At 39.7% G+C, this 17,234-nt stretch overlaps 1 protein-coding gene across 3 annotated transcripts in view; it reads left to right on the top strand.

The window, feature by feature from the left end:
• The window catches only part of SMC1B (structural maintenance of chromosomes 1B), a 76,262-nt gene that overhangs the window by 23,622 nt on the left and 35,406 nt on the right, over positions 1–17,234 (top strand). For 2 of the 3 annotated variants that reach the window (XM_042948098.1, XM_042948099.1), the window contains exons 7-11: positions 143–283; positions 5,059–5,141; positions 5,935–6,142; positions 8,845–9,030; positions 10,210–10,389. In XM_042948098.1, coding sequence (XP_042804032.1) covers positions 143–283; positions 5,059–5,141; positions 5,935–6,142; positions 8,845–9,030; positions 10,210–10,389 — 798 coding nt within the window. The remainder of the gene's footprint in view (positions 1–142; positions 284–5,058; positions 5,142–5,934; positions 6,143–8,844; positions 9,031–10,209; positions 10,390–17,234) is intronic. The other variant, XM_042948100.1, reaches the window with a different exon arrangement.

Genomic DNA, 17,234 nt, shown 5'->3' with positions numbered 1-17,234 from the left:
TATCTTACCTGGAAAAGATAACCAATTATGATCTGATTTATTTAAAACTGATAAGATTATCTTCTAGTCAAAGGATATCACATAAAAATTTCCTCTCGTGTTTCTTCTGTGAGTTAGTAATATTTTAATACTCCTTATACAGCTGGATCGTTATAAAGAACTTAAGGAACAAGTAAGAAAGAAAGTGGCTATAATGACCCAACAACTGGAAAAGCTGCAGTGGGAACAGAGGGCTGATAAAGAAAGACTGGCGTTCGAGAAGAGGAGGCATGGAGAAGTTCAGGTACCTCTGTTTGTGCAGTCGTGACGGGGAGTTACCATCAATGCAATGGTATTCTCTTTTCATGTCAGCTTTTCGGTGTAGTAATGGATTGACGTTAGGCATAAGCAATTAATTTTAAAAATTCTGGATTCCTTGTTTTGCCACTGAGTGTCCTTTAGGTGCTCCTTCATCATGGTCTAAGATAGAAGCAGAAAGCACCTTCTTTCATGTAATCAGTAAGTGTTTTCTACACACCTGTGTGGTGATGGGCATGAGCAGATCCCACAATTTTGTTTCCTTCATGTGTTTTAGTTCAGTGAGGTGAGGAGGAGGATAAATAAAGAGAAAAAACAGACAAGTATCTTAACGGAGGTGAATGCAAGGCCCTGTGGAAACATCAAGGACACAGCCCAGGAGGAGCCTGGGAGCTTACTGCACTGCGTGGGAAGTGACCGTCAAGGCCGCATGATAGTGCTCTGCCCTCCAGTTAGGCAGACCTGGCTTCCAGCCAGTCTCCTCCTGTCACGGGTCTGTGTAGTCTTGAGAAGTAACCAAATTCTTTAACTTGTCTGGGCTGGGCTTTGATTTCTTCATTTGTGCAAGAGGGACCAATGAGTCTACCTCATAGAGATGGGAAAGTTGAATACGATGAAAGCGTGTGAGAAGACACGAAGTGTCTGGTCTCTTCCTCTATGCCTCATGACCTCGTTTTCCGAAGAGTGAGAATTGGACTCCAAAATTATTATGGCGATTCAGCAGGTCACAAATCGTGGTATTTTATACAGTCGGTGGGCCATCCTAAAAATATGACCATTTCTGATAAGAATTGTAAAGGGTAAATGGTTCTGAATTACATACACATTTGACTTATAAGTAAATATTTGGAATTTAGAGGAAAACGTTGATTGATTACTTTGCCAGGCACGTTGCATTCGTTGGCTCCTGTACATCTCACAATAATAACAAAGAGTAGGTATTTACTCTAGGGTACAGATGAGGAAACAGGATTGGGATTTCAAAATGAAATGTGTCTGTGGAAATGGGTCTGACGTTTTCCAGAGATAACAGCAGTAATATTACAGTGTAGCGTTTTTCTGTACATACCACGTATATGGCATTTTACGGCACTGCTCTGAACCCGATTTATTTATTCAATATTCCGACAAATGTATGAAGTAGATACTAGTATTGTTATGTTCTCATCCTGGATTTTCCTCTTTTCTGAGTTTTCTGCCTTGGTGACTTACGTGCCCATAGATTGGAATGTCATCCGCTGATGACTCCGCAAATCGTATCTCTTCCTCACAACCTCACATATCCAGCTGCTTTGTCACCATCTCCTTTGTGGATGTTGAATAGATCCCTCAAACTTCATCCAAGCCGAGCTTCTGATCTTCACCCCCACATGCTTCCCACACGTAATCTTTCCCATTTTAGGTGATGAAATTCACTCTTACTGGTTGCTCCGACCAGAAAACTTGGGTTCCGTCTTTGACTCCTTCAGGGAATTGTGCCGGCTCCACTTTGTACCAAGTCTCCTATCGCTTCTCCACTGCCCTGCTGGTCCCGATCACCGTCTTCTTGTTTGTTTGTTTGTACCACTCTGATAGCCTGCCAGGTTTTCCTGTTTCTGCTGTCGTCTCCTCTACAACGGCCTCAGCACAGCAGCCGAAGAAATGGTTTTAGTATCTAAGTCAGATCACGACACTTGCTCTTTTTTACTTCCTCCAGTAGCTCGCCATCACACACAAAGTCAGGGTCCTTGAGTGCCCTCCATAGAGCTACCTGATCGCTCGCCCCCCCCCCCCCCCAGTTTACCTTTCAAATCTCCGCTTTATCTGTTCTCCCTCTTACTCCCTGTGATCTGGCTGTACTGGCCTCCTGGAACATGTTGGACATATTTCTGCCTTCAGGCCTTTGCACCGGTTATTCCTCTGCTAGGAACAAGCTTGCCCTACATTTCTTCATTTGCCACTCCCTCACTTCCTGCAAGTCCCTGCTCAGATGTTGCTTTCTCGTTGAAGCCTACCCCGACCTCCCTATCTAAAATTATACTACCCACCACACTCCTGCTGGCCTTGCCCCGGCTCTGTTCTCCCAAAGTGTTTCTCTCCTAACACATGATTTAATTTCCAAACTATATTTGTCTGCCTTCCCCCTCTAGAAAGTTAACTCCACAAAAGCGGGGAGATGTTTGTCTGTTTTGTTCACCGATACAACCCAAGTGTCTAGAATAGTTCCTTATCCAGAAGGGATAATCAGTAAATATTCGATGGACGAATTTCACGGATGAAGGAATCAAGGCACAACATGGTTAACTTGACTAAACGAGTAAGTGGAGGAACTGGGATTTGGTTCCAGGCGCTTTGTCTCCACAGTCAGTCTTCTTCACCATACACTGCACGCCTCTCACGTTAGGCATGTTGTGAATTGGCAGGTGAAAAGACGACCAAGAATGAAAGGCGAACTATGTGAGAATCATGAGTGGAAGAGAGAACGTTTTGTGGAAGGAGAAAAACAGATGTAGTACCAAAGCAGTAACTACTTTAAGACACTTGTAGCATTTGCATCACATTGTAAAATTGTACACTGATTTCAGTAAATACTCTTTGTACATTTTTGCCTTTGTACATGCTAGTTTTGGGAAAACCTCCTCATCTTTACATATTAAATTCTGTAGTTACTCACACTGCAAAGCCTTCTCGGGCCCACTTTTTCTTCCCACCAAAAACCTGAAACTAATTTATTCCTCATCTAATTACTCGTTGGGCTTAATCTGCATCTAAGGGCTTTTATCAGATTGAATAAGAAGTACAGTTCATTTGGTACCAGTTCCACTAGACTGGAAGCTTTTAAAGGCAGGGTTTGTAACAGTGTTCGTTGTAAACCATGTACTTAGATGTCCGTAAGCGGTGGTTGAGTTGCAGCTGTCTCTTTTTTTTTAATGTTTATGTGACAGAGAGCACACATGCATACACGTGAGTGGGAGAGGGGAAGGCAGGGAGAGAATCCCAAGCAGGCTCCATGCTGTCAGCACAGAGCCTGACACGGTGCGTGATCTCACGAGCCGTGAGATCATGACCCGAAGTGAAATCCAGTGTCAGGCGCCCTGTGGCTGTCTTTTGAATACAAACACATCGGTAGTAGAAGAGGAACATGTCAGGTTGGAGACAGATGGAGACGTCTGTACCCAGACTCAGTTTCCCACAGGACGGGAGGAGCTTTAACTTCCCACAGATCCTGAGATCACAAGGTTCTGGGCGGTGTTTGCTTCTCCCAGACAACTGCGTGATCAGCCGGCATCTGAAATCCAGAAGACCCGGTACCAAAACAGTCTGATTATCCTCTATTGTGTGTCGAGCAGAACACCCAGGCCTTAACCACTTCTCCATGGGAAGACCCTGGCCTTTTCCATTTTCTTCATTAAAGCCCATTCTTTAAACTAAGCCATATCTGAAGTTTGTTCTGAGCTCTTGGGTAACAGATGGTGACCTTGATAAGTATTGACCACAGAGGAGCCCAGCTGGCGTGATACAAGGCCTGGGAGTGGCCAGAGCAAAGGCAGAGGCAGGTGTTTCCGATTGACTTAATTTGGTATGCCTCGTTCATCTTGTTTTTGCTTCTTTGGAATTCTTTTTTGTTGTTGAAAGTTTTATTTTTTTAATGTTTATTTTTGAGACAGAGAGACACAAACTATGAGCAGGAGAGGGGCAGAGAGAGAGAGGGGGACACAGAATCGGAAGCAAGCTCCAGGCTCTGAGCTGTCAGCACAGAGCCTGACGCGGGGCTCGAACCCGTGAACTGTGGGATCATGACCTGAGCCGAAGTCGGACGCTTAACTGACTGAGCCACCCAGGCGCCCCTCTTTGAATGGGATTCTTAAGTTTGTGATAATAGAATTTCAGTATAACGACTCTAATTGTGAAATGTGTGAGTTCTAGAGAGAAGGAACTATGTCTTGCTTATTTTTATAACTCCGGCACCTAGCACAGTAGATGTTTCTTCAGTGAATTTGTATTACAAATGAGTAAAATGACATAATTATCTTCATAGAATATATTTTTCCTTTTCCAGATGAAAATTTTGTCATTTCATCTGCTATTATATACTGAAAAGGAATTGTTTTTACTTTGGTACGCTCCTGGTTTTAGATCACTTAGTAATGGAGTCAGAAAGGTTAATCTGGCTATAGTGCACGGGGTGAATACGGGAAAGGTTAGATACGAAACCTTGAAGGCTAGTACAGCACTTGTATTTAGTGATACAGTGAATGGAGCAAGACTTTTGCAAAGTCCTAGTCTCACAAGCCCATGGTTGCCTTCCAGGTGCCTATGCTGTTTGTAACACCAAGTAGCTGCCCTAGAATTACTGTCTACTTGTGTGTCTCCCACCAGCCCTCGGTCCTTGAGAGCAGAGACTCTATCCTGTTCATTATTATATCTCTAGTTCCCAGTACATGGCAGCCAGGGAATAAATATTTATTGAATGAATTAGTTTGAGGGACAGATAAGAAATGTGTAGATATTTGAAGATCAACCCTTAGAGTTTGGAGTTGCCAAATATCTAGTGAATGGTGGAGCCAGGATTTGAACCTTGACCCTTACAAACTCAAAGCTCTATGCTTTACTGTCTTTTCAGAGTTAAACCTTGCTCTTATAGGTGTTTTCATATGGTTATATTTGATATATTTCAAGTTTAGAACATTTTACAATTCTCTAGTAACTTCTAGGAGGATAGTGAAAAATAACTTCATTTGGAGTTGCTGTAATTGATTTTAAGTTTTCTTCCTGTTTTAGGAAAATCTAAAACAAATAAAAGAGCAGATAGAAGATCATAAAAAACGAATAGAGAAGTTGGAAGAATATACGAAAACATGCATGTGGGTACAGGGGAAATTCTCGTGGCTTTCTTATGTCTCAAGGGGCTGGTATATTCGGGGTATTTCTGTGACATAGAAGCTTCCACTGTATCATAATGTTCTCACTCCTGCGGTTTTTTTCTTTTTTAAAAAAATGGTTATTTGTTTTGAGCGGGGAAGGGGCAGAGAGAGAAGGAGAGAGAGAGAATCCCAAGCGGGCTCCATACTCAGCATGGAGCCCAACGTGGGGCTCGATCCCATGACCGCAAGATCACGACCTGAACTGAAATCAAGAGTTGGACATTTAACCAACTGAGCCATCCAGGGGCCCCTCACTCCTCCATTTTTTTCATTTCATTGTAGATGATTAAAAATTATACTTAACCACATAAGTAAATACACTATTTAAGTTTTAAAATATAAACTTTCAAGTGATGAAACTTGAAATGTTGGTATTGATGTTTTATAATAAGTTATGTCACGATAGCTGGCATGACCCGATTGTCCTCCCACTAAGATTTTTGTTTTTCATTGGCATTTACTTATTGTTAAGCCCACAACGACTCCTCTGATTATAGTGATCTATCCTTACTTTCACTTTCTCAGTCTTCAGAAATGTGTATCTTCTGAATCAACAAAGAATAATCAAAATCTCTTTGCCCATGTCCGGTGCTGAGCTTATTTTATTGTCGTTTTCATCATTTAAAATTGATAAGCACTATTCCATTCCCCTACAGTGCCAGACCACAGTATGTTGTATCTTGCAATTAATTTTTTTTCTTTTTGGTAGTAACTTATTGTTATTATCATGTAGGGATTGCTTGAAAGAGAAAAAACAGCAAGAGGAAACCCTAGTGGTTGAAATTGAAAACACAAAATCAAGAATGTCTGAAGTTAATGAAGAATTGAACCTTATTAGAAGTGAATTGCAGAATGCTGGAATTGATAACCATGAGGGAAAACGTCAGCAGAAGAGAGCAGAAGTTCTAGAACACCTTAAAAGACTTTACCCAGATTCTGTGGTAATTAGAAGTGAATGGTTAATTGAAACAAAAGGGCTAAGCTTTCTTATTTGGGATTTTAAAAGTTACCATTACTAGGAAGCAGAATTATTTCAGAAGTCTTTTAGTTTTGTGTTTGATTATTTGTATTTAAAATATAATAGTAGATAATTGTGACAAAATTTAACTTCCAACAGTGTCTAAAGATAAGTAATTATCTGAGAGAAACCTGGACATTAACAGTATGACCCAGAAAGTCTGAGTTACGACCACTATCCCCATAGGTCACAACACATCGCCTCAAGCCTCATGTTCTTCTTGGTTTTGTTTTGTTTTGTTTTTAATATTTTCAGTTAACCTCAATGGCATACTTTTGAAATAATGATGTTTTATTCTCTAAATCTGTGTATCCACTTCTGCTGATGCATTTCATTAGCTGCAGGACAGCTCCGGTTGTTGGGGCATCAGCTTCACAGAATGACTTCCTCTGCTGTCGGGGTTGTGGTGTCTCACTCTCTTGTCATTAACACCAGGGGACACCGTGCAGTCCTTCTCTTAGGAGGGCCTGTTCTTAGCTTTTGGCCCTGGCAACCTCTTGAACTGTTTTGAAACTGGTCTTGACTTCTAGGTAGTGATGGGGGAAGAATAAGGCTGGGTCACACAATCCTTCCCCCCAGTACCAAACAGAATGACGAAACTAGTTTTAAAAAGTAGTTTCACAACCGAAAAAGGAACAGGGCTATTACATCTAATGCCGTAAACTTCAGAAAATGGTGATAGTCCATGATTTAAAAAAAAAAAAAGAAAAAAAAATTGAACATTTCTTGTTCTTAACTCTGCAGAAGGAAAACTGACAAATTCCTGAGAATTCTCACCTAGTATCCCTTAATCTAGCAACAAGTAAACACAAGTATATACGTGTGTGTGTGTGTGTGTGTGTGTGTGTGTGTGTATGTGTGTGTATGTATGTGTGTATATATATTATATATATTTGTTTCCTTCTGATTCAAAACTAGCGGGTCAGGAAACATAAACCTCTGATGTTCTTAGATGGAAGTAAAGGCCAATTCAAAACCCTGTACCCAAAATGGAATTTTCCCTCCTCCCCCGAGGCAGAGGAACCTTGGTATTGGATATTAATTAAAAACTCAGAAGAAAGAGCAAAGCTCGAGTATTCGGACAAAAGATCTACACAGCCTCAACTCCGCTCTCACTTGCCCCTATCCTCCACGCCATTAGGTGATAGAAAACAGACCAGAAAATACTGAGGAGATAAAACAGAAAATACCTAATTTAGTCCACCACTTGGTGCTCTCAGTTGTAGGTGAGGCGATCAGGAAAGTTATCCACCACAGCAACTTAAAGGTCTGAACAGAGCTGCCCACGTACGCAAGTTGAAAAGAATCAATACAACAGCTGTAGGTACATGCAATAATAAAAAGAAAGAGTAATTCAAAAAGCATTTAGAATGGGGCGCCTGAGTGGCTCAGTTGGTTAAGCGTCCAACTTTGGCTCAGGCCGTGATCTCACAGTTCGTGGGTTCAAGCCCCATGTCGGCCTCTGTGCTGATATCTTGGAGCTGGACCCTGCTTCAGATTCTGTGTCTCCCTCTCTCTCTGCCCCTCCCCTGTTCACGCTCTGTCTCTGAAAAAAATTTTTTAAATAAAATGTTTAAAAAAGCATTTAGGAGTCAAAGAGGCTAGTCTGGAAGAAGGTTACTGAACAAAATTCCCCTTAAGTATGGTGTGCTATGGATAATTTAATAAGCTTGAATTCATAAAACCAGATTCACATCTGAGCTAAAACAAAATAAAAAGTAAACCATAGAGCCAAGAAAACAAATCAAGAACAAATATTATTGCTGAACTAATAAGTAAATTGCAAGTAGCGAGGAATGGGTTATGTAGCTGAAAGTCAAATGACTGACCTGGAAGTGAGGTTTGAGTTAATCACAGGTTGAGCGGAGAAGAAAAATACAAACAGCAAGGTAATGAATATTAAAGACAACGATGCCCTATCATAAAGAAATTGGTATTCCTGAAATAGAACCTATTAAATGAAGAAAGAGTAGAAAGATGTAAAATTGAATCTTCAGATATTCTAGGGAGCAGTGATGATACGGGACGGTTGATATGCTGACACTTTCTAGTAAAGTTTTTGATTTTCAGTCTAATTACTTCTTGGCCATTCATCAGATCTCATATAACACTTCTTCATAGGAAGACTTCCCTGGCTTCTCCAGTCAACCTGGTCCCCGTTACATGCGCTCAGGATACTTTGTGTTATCACAGTGTATATTATTCCTGTATTTTGTGCATGCTTATAATTATCATTTATATCTTCTCTACTGGACTGAAAGCCTTGTAAGGTCACTTGTTCAGTGATGGTCACACAATTTCTAGCTCAGTAAACTGCGTGTAGCAGGCACCTCATAGATTCTTATTTAATACTCAGAGAGTGGATGAGTTACGTGGCTTTGTGAAGCATTTCGATACCTTGGTAAGGCTAGTCTCTCCTCGTTACTCTTAAATGAAGTCTGGCACACCTAAATGGATACTTCCTAATTAAACCTATGTCCATTTGAATGAGACAGTGTTCAAATATGATATTTATAGTTCTATAAAATTAGTTTATGGTCCATTATGCTCTGTTACATTGAAAAACAGTGAATTATTTGTCCCTCAATAATGTGTTTGTTTTCTCCTGTTTTGAAACCTGCTAAGTTTGGAAGACTGCTTGACCTCTGCCACCCTATTCATAAGAAATACCAACTGGCTGTTACTAAACTTTTTGGTCACTACATGGTTGCCATTGTTGTAGCCTCTGAGAAGGTAGCAAAAGATTGTATTCGATTTCTGAAGGAGGAAAGAGCTGAACCGGAGACATTCCTTGCTCTAGATTACCTTGATGTAAGAGATTTGTAATGTTTCTTACTTAGTGGTGACAAAATCTTGTCTTTAAAGCATGTCTTTATTGCCTAAAACTAGGCAGTGATAGAAAAAAAGTCATAGCTTGAATGCCTGTTAGTCACTCAAATGGCTGCTGTTAGAGTATTGGTAGGCAAAGCATAGTAGTTCTTGATTTAATATCATTTCTTTCTAATTTAGTTTTGCTGTAAGTGTACCTTGATGATTTTGAGGACATTACTCTAGTGGTACACCACTCTGCCTGCTAGCCAGCAATTTATTTTGTTCTGTAGCAAACGGTAGGAACAGTTAAGACATACCAGTCTGTCCTTGAAATGCCGACCCTGGGTCTCAGTTGTTAAATATGCAATCACATATTTACATACATCGCAGGAAACACGTATCAGTCTTTGGTAGAGCAGACAAAATTTGGGGCCTAATGTATTGAGAGGCCTTAGAGTATCCAGAGTAAATTCCCATAGCAGGAGGCTTGTCATTATCATAATTGACGTCCTTTACTGGTTTTTCGCCTCCTAGAGAAAATGCTCTGCTTGGTCCAGCTTTCCAGACCCTGAGCTGCAGGCAGTGTGTGTAGCGGTTAGAGCTTGTGCCCTGGACTTGGACTGCCCTGCACTTGACTCCCCGCCTTGTTTGTCATTAGTTCTCACTGGCTTGTTCTCATAACAGTGAGGTCATACCTACCTGCTGTTTTCCAGCAATCATCGCGGACGCTTTTTAAAAATCTGTTTACACACCCAGCCTAAAAGTCATGTCGAAAAAGGTCTGAAGGCTTTCCTGGTCATTTAAGCCTAAAATGATTTTCAGAGTCCCATGATGTGCCACTCTCTTGACACATACGTAAATGGGTGTTATCTCCCATTAGATTTTCTCATTTTGAGAGCCTGGAACCCTGGTCAGCCATTGCTTTGGCCCAGCTGGCTGGTGGCAGAGTTGAATCTGGAAATTGTATCTTCTGGCTTTTGCTCAAGTGTGTTTTCTTTCAGTGTTATGTGGGCCAGTCAGTGGGATATAGTTCATCAGGTTCTTGTCAAATTTTATTGCATATAAGTTCATTCTGTTAATTTGTTGCTGTCATGCTTATGTATGCTTTTTGAGCATGTACTAAATATCGCATTTTTATTTTAGTGTATCTAATATAACAAGTATTTTTTAACCTTTCAGATCAAGCCAATCAATGAAAGACTGAGGGAGATTAAAGGCTGTAAAATGATGATTGATGTCATAAAGACTCAGTTTCCTCAGCTGAAGAAAGTAATTCAGTTCGTATGTGGAAATGGCCTTGTCTGTGAGACTGTGGAGGAAGCAAGGCATATTGCATTCGGTGGACCTGAAAGACGGAAAGTAAGAGGCTTAGATCACGCCTTGGGATAATTTGAAGCAGTATTTATAAGACTAACATACTACACACACAAATATTTATATATGCTCATATGCTCTCTTTTAGAAGGAAAACTAACAGAACCTAGGACAGTTACGGCTTCGGTGATTGTTAAAATGTCTCGTTGAATTTTCAAAGAATTAATTTCTGTAGTATTCCCTGCTATCATAAATTATATTTTAGAAATTAGATCTATTGTAATCATAGCCTAACACAGTTAATTTTTTTTTTTTTTTTTTTTTTGCATGACATGCAGTAAATGTCCTTGGTGCATCTCTGACTTTCCTGGCGTTACATATATCATACATGTGTTTCTGGATACCGGGAAAAAGGTTTTAGGGGCTTATATTTTATTTATTTATTTATTTTTTTCAACGTTTTTTATTTATTTTTGGGACAGAGAGAGACAGAGCATGAACGGGGGAGGGGCAGAGAGAGAGGGAGACACAGAATCGGAAACAGGCTCCAGGCTCCGAGCCATCAGCCCAGAGCCCGACGCGGGGCTCGAACTCACGGACCGCGAGATTGGGACCTGGCTGAAGTCGGACACTTAACCGACTGCGCCACCCAGGCGCCCCCCGGGGCTTATATTTTATATTAATTCTTCCGTAGCTCAACGCAGACATTGTCCTTTTACACATTCATGGTTTTGGCACACTTGAAGTTCTAAGGATAGCACAATTGAAATGAGCTTACTGAATGCTAATCTCAAGAGGATAATTTTTATTTAAAAAATACCGTTTTACTCAGTTGAATAATTTATATTTAGTTAAGCAGTGTTAAATTCCTCAAATTATCTGACATAGGGTTTTTTTGAACTACATTTGTTATGAATTATAGAGTCTGAGAGCATAAGTTATGAGGTAAGACCAGTGATGCTACTTAGTATTTAATGATACACCTTCCAGAGAGTTTCTACACATCTAATTTTATCATTTAAAATTGGAGAAATAATAGTGCCCATTTCATAGGGTTAGAGGGTCAAATTAAGTAAGAACATGCAAATGCCATTTCAGTGCCTAGCAAATAGCTCTCAAAAAGTGCCAGTTATTTGTTTATTTAGTACTAAGCTAATTTACACATCAGATCTGGAATGTCCAGAATTGCAAATTAATCCAAAATAGGCTATTGTTATGAGAAGTAGGAATTTCCAGTGTTGAGTTTATTAACTTGCCTAACATGATTAATTTCTCATACATTTTAGTACTTCTTTCAGTAATCGTAATTTGATCACTGTCATTGACTTCTACACATTAAATTTAAGGAGGTATCATAAGTGAGCTACTAAGATATTTTGCTACCTATTTATACTATAATTGATTTTTGTATGTTTGTAAAATATGTTTGTAAAATTGATTTTGAAGATTTGTATGGTCAGTTTCAAGAGGTCACATGAAGATAAGACTGTTTATTCTTTCATTCAACGAACTTTCACGGCCCTATATCTTGTTCACAGTAACACGCCTTACTCCTCTAGGCTGTATCTCGTTCTTTTCATTATTTCAAAATTTTAATTAGCTTCATTTGTCTTACTTGTATCTTAAGTATATTTCAGGGACTATATCTTCTTCCTGTTCCACTTAAAGAATTTTCTGTGTAGACGTCACATTTCACAGAAAATGTGTCTTCAGTTTGTGCTTTTGGTTTTCCATGGACTTGATATCTTCCTACAGACTCGATATTGGGTTTAAAATGTTTTTAAATTCAAATACTGCAAGTGACATCACAAAATGATATTTGGGCTAGTTTATAATCTACACAGTATATATGAACTACATAATATAAGTTATAGCAGTTCTGCTAGCTATAGTTTGGTCATCAAGATTTTTATGATAACTCAATTTCTAAATATTTTTAAATTTATATAACATTTTAAAATCTGGACTCTCTTTAAATGCATGCGATTATTCCATCCATTCCCCTTAACCAGAGAAACAATAATAATTTGTTTCCTTTCCCATAAGTTGGGTGACTTACTTTAAAAAGTATATGGAAAGATATATTTATGTTTTTAACATGGTTAGCAAAAAACAGACCCAGAAAAATGTCATTAGCTAGCTAGTAATTTATGAAAAGATCATTTTTCCAAAAATTATGCACATTAAACAAAATAAAATGCAGGGTACAGTAAATTGAAAAAACTGGGTACCAGGGCACCTGGGTGGCTCAGTCGGTTAAGCGTCCAACTTCAGCTCAGGTCATGATCTCACGGTTCGTGAGTTCGAGCCCTGCGTCGGGCTCTGTGGCTGACCCCTCGGATCCTGGAGCTCCTTCGGATCCTGTGTCTCCCTCTCTCTCTGTGCCACTCCCCACTCTCACTCTGTCTGTCTCTCTCTCAAAAATAAATAATAAACATTAAAAAAAAATTTAAAAACTGGGCACCATCTAGAACAGAACATAGTTGAATCTAAATTTCATACCTTATATCAGAATATATTTCAGATGGATTCAAAATATAAATGCGAGAAATGAAACTCTAAGTCTACTAAGAGAAAGCATGGGGGCTTTATTTATTTTATTTTATTTTTTTTTAATGTTTATTTCTGAGACAGAGAGAGAGCATAAGTGCAGGAGGGGCAGAGAAAGAGGGAGACACAGAATCAGAAGCAGGCTCTAGGCTCTGAGCTGTCAGCACAGAGCCTGACATGGGGCTCAAACCCACGAACCACGAGATCATGACCTGAGCCAAAGTCAGTCGATCAACCCACTGAGCCACCCAGGCGCCCCAGGGCTTTATTCTTAATGTCAGAGACAGTAAGACCTTTTCAGTATGACAAAAAAAAAAAAAAACCCAAAGCCATAAAAGATGGGTAAATTCACCTAAAAAATTCTGCATGGCACAAACCACAAGCAAAGTCAAAAGACATGGCAAACCAGGGATAATATTTGCAGCTCAGAGTAAAGAGCAAATTTTCCTATAAATCAGTGGAAAAAAAGAACACAAAGCAGAAAAATGGATGAAGGATTTGAACAAACGTATTGTCGTGGAAGGAAATATAATTGCTCTTCTATGTGAAAACTCATTCTCCCTTTATGTGGGAAATGCCAACTAAAACTGCACTCAATGCTTTTTCCACCTGTCGGGTTGATAAACATTGGAAAGTTTGCTAACACCGTGTGAGGAGAGAAACCCTTCCATCCCCTGCTCTGAGTATAAAATTCGTATCAGCTCTGCGAAGGGCTGTTCTACCAGTTGTACTGTTTAGGAACTTCACATACAGATGAACTCACATGTACATGAAATGATTTATTTATTGAACCATTCTGTGTAACAGGCAAAATTGGAAACATTCCAGACAAGACTAATTCAATGAAAGTAGTGTGTTCATAGAATGGAATACTAATAATGTGCAACCTGAAATAAGAGTGAAGTCCTTTATGTACAAGTATGAGACCACCTCCAAGATCTATTCAGTTTTTTAAAAAAGTCATATGTAGACTAGTGTGTAGTGTGTTACCATGTGTGTAAAACATTGGGGGAAATAAGAGACGTTTGCATGCATCTGTTTATGCAAGAACATTCTGGGAGAATGCATAAGAAAATCACATCATTGATAACCTCTGGGGAGGGCATGTGGGTGGTAGGGGCCAGGGAAATTTTTCACTCTACAGTCTTGTATCTTTTGGATTTTGAATTCAGTGAATATCTTTTCCATTCAGAAATAAAATGTTAAAGTATATTATTTTTCATACCACTGAAAGGGAACGTTAAAAATATGTAGAATCTGCATAACACAAAAATTTATGGGAGAATCTACCTTAGCAGTTTATAAGGCTGAAGCGCTATTCTTGAAACAGTTGAAGCTGATTCAGTGGATTGGTTGGTAATCCTGCAGAATAAGTGTTTAATGCCTAAGAATTTTTTTCTAGCACATACTCTCTAGAAGTTTCATTTAGTGTTATTTAAAAATTCCTCCCACTCTTCTGTCATGAAATCCCAACTGTGCCAGCCAAGGTATTTTTCAGGAATGTGGCCTCCGACTAGGATTACTACCCTGACCAACTAATGTAAGATTTAAGTTAAGGAAATTGTAGGCTGGAAGTTATAGTCCTCTGGAATAGGAATTTGACTGTAAATCAAATGAAAATAGGTTGTTGGAGATTACATTTACCTTGAGAAGAAATGTTATTTTAATAAACCTAGAAACTATTAAAACAAGTAAGATTCATAATTCTGTGATTGGTGCTCACAATGTTTTTGGAATTGAAGGAAATGTATAACATGGTCGGTGAGAACACGGGGATAGATGTTCAGCCAACTTGGGCTTTGGTCCGTGTGTATGGCCTTAGGCAAGTTACCTAATATCTTTTGGTCCCTATCTGTACAATGGAAATAGTATCTACTTAATGGGGTTGTGAACATAGAACTAAACAGCATCTCTGTACTGTGCCGAGCACGTTATATGCAGTAGTCAACCGTTGTAGTAACAACAGCAGCAGCCAACCAAGCAATGAGGTAAAAAGAGCCTCAGAAAACTGTACCCCTGCTCAAAGAGGGGAAGTTGACTTGTAGCTGGGAAGAGGGCGCTGGCGTTGTACTCCCATGCACGATATGGCAGATTCTCATTAGCGCAGAGCTTTTTGTGCCCCTGTCCACGCCAGCCCCCGGTGAGGTTTTTCCTCACTGTTATGTTTGGTTTTTGTATATCAGATACACAAGTTAATAAATGTGCAATTCAGAGATTTGGGAAAATAGAGCTCAAAAAGGAAAATGAAAGCCATCCCTAACTTGTCTCCTAGAGTTACCAGAGAAAACATTTGGACATACCACCTGTATTAAAATTTTTTTCATTGTTGATCTGAAATTCACATGTAACTGGGTGTGCTGCTTCTCTCTTTGCTAAATCTGGCATCCATACCCTAGCAAGATCTAGTGCGTACTATGGTATGTAAGCTATGTGTTTAGGAAGCAGTTCTATCATTCTTAACTTTTGTAAGTATTGTTTTTACATGTTTAATGGGGTCTTTACTATAAAATCAAATATATATTTACTTAATTTTTCCCATGTTTTTTGGTGGTACCGGTTCTGTATTTTAATTTTAATCTGAAATTTATTTTGATGTGTATTATTAGGTATAGGTATTAGCTCTTCTCCCCTAAATGGTTAATTACCTATCCCAATATCATATATTGAATAATTTTTGTTTTTCTGCTTGCTTAATTGAATTCAGTGATTTCTCACTTTCTCTTTTTCAGTGATTTCTCATTATGGATTATTATATTTGGTTCTTCTTCCTCCTATTATGATTTCTTATCTCTATTTGAGGCTATCTTATTGCATATTTATATTTATTATAATCTTTATTATGATTTATAAAATCTAATTTCTTTTAGAAAGTAATCAAAATATGCGTTATAAATAAGTAAATAAAATACTAGCCTACAAGCACTGTAAAATCAGTATGTCTGAAACTAAATTAATATTCTTTCTAAATCTTGATCTCCTGTATTTAATTCTTGGTACCACTATTCTAGCTAAATGAAGTTCTGGTTTTTCCCCAAGGATTTCCTCATAACCTCTATAATCCCAGTCTATTGGACCAGTCTATTTTTCAAATAATTGCCAGAATGGTCTGTTTAAAGCTCATGTCTGATCACCTCTGTCTCCTATGTGCTACCATCCCATTCCATGTTAATCCCCTCCGCGCCCTCCATAAACTCCCTGGTCCTTAGTGGTGTTCAGTCCCCATTTTCCTGTGAGGGCACACAAAGAGCTCCACGATCTGCCCTGCCTGCTAGCCGTACCTCTGTGCTATTCCTTCACTGTCGCGTTCCTTTCTAGGAATTCCAAACTCACGTTGCCTCTGTCTCCATCCCACCCCTGTGACACATGCACATACGCACAGTCTGTGTGTCCGTGCCCCGCTGCCTGCATTCCACCACCGCCCTTTTCTGGGCTGCCTCCTACCTGTGTGTGTCGGAGACTGCAGTTGCCTGCTTAGTATCCCTTTCCCTGCTTTCCTTACTAACAGAAGCCTGATCTTCCTGCGTGACAATCTAGGAGGGACAATTGGAAGTAAATGGCAGTCATCAGTAGTCCTGCCAGGAAAGTTTCTTAAGAGAACTTTTACCTCCTTTTGTGAAACATAGACACAGTAGCTGGAGCTGTAGGGTTCTCCTGGACTGCCAAATGACTTTGAAACGGTCACGTAAGAGATACAGACATACACATCCTAGTGACACATAGTGTGAACGTAAAGTAAGCTTTGTGGAGAACTTAAAAGCAGAAAAGGAGAGGAGCCTCCGTGGTTCTTCAGCTTTCCTTCAGTGTGAATGAAATACGGTTTGGCCAGGCAGACATAGCCCGAGCTGAAAGTGTGCCCAGAGAGGGATGCTGCCTCCATATCACTGCACGTTGTTGTGAAGAAGTCAGGGGAGTCAGCAAGGTGTGTACCAGTGGGCTTCCCAAACTGCCCTCCCGCTCAGAGAGAGCTTCCCGTTAGGAGCTCAGTCTCCATGCCACTGCTGTTGCTATCCAGTGAAGATGTAATGCTTTTCCGCAGAGCCATTTCAGACCATGAGCAAACTGATTGCCAGGCCGACAGTTGGGAAGGAAAGGAGCCCCTAAAGCCTTCCGGAAAATAACAAGGCTGTCTCCCTTGAAGAGTGATCCAGATACTAAGGATTCTATCAGGAGTCTGGGTTTTTGTTAACTCTGGAATCACCATAAAAACCCTGGAACGCGTACCTCTGTAATTGTGAGACAAGTAAACTGAGTTTTCTGGTAAATATAGCTAGTTACGTCTAACTAGTTCCTCTGACAAGATACAGTGGAAGCCTTCGCCTCTTCAGGAAGCCTTCTGCAGA

The sequence above is a fragment of the Panthera leo genome, chromosome B4 (genome assembly GCF_018350215.1).
Source record: "Panthera leo isolate Ple1 chromosome B4, P.leo_Ple1_pat1.1, whole genome shotgun sequence".
NCBI lineage: Eukaryota > Metazoa > Chordata > Mammalia > Carnivora > Felidae > Panthera > Panthera leo.
Note: the sequence above shows the minus strand (reverse complement) of the source record. Positions and strands in the feature narration are given on the sequence as shown.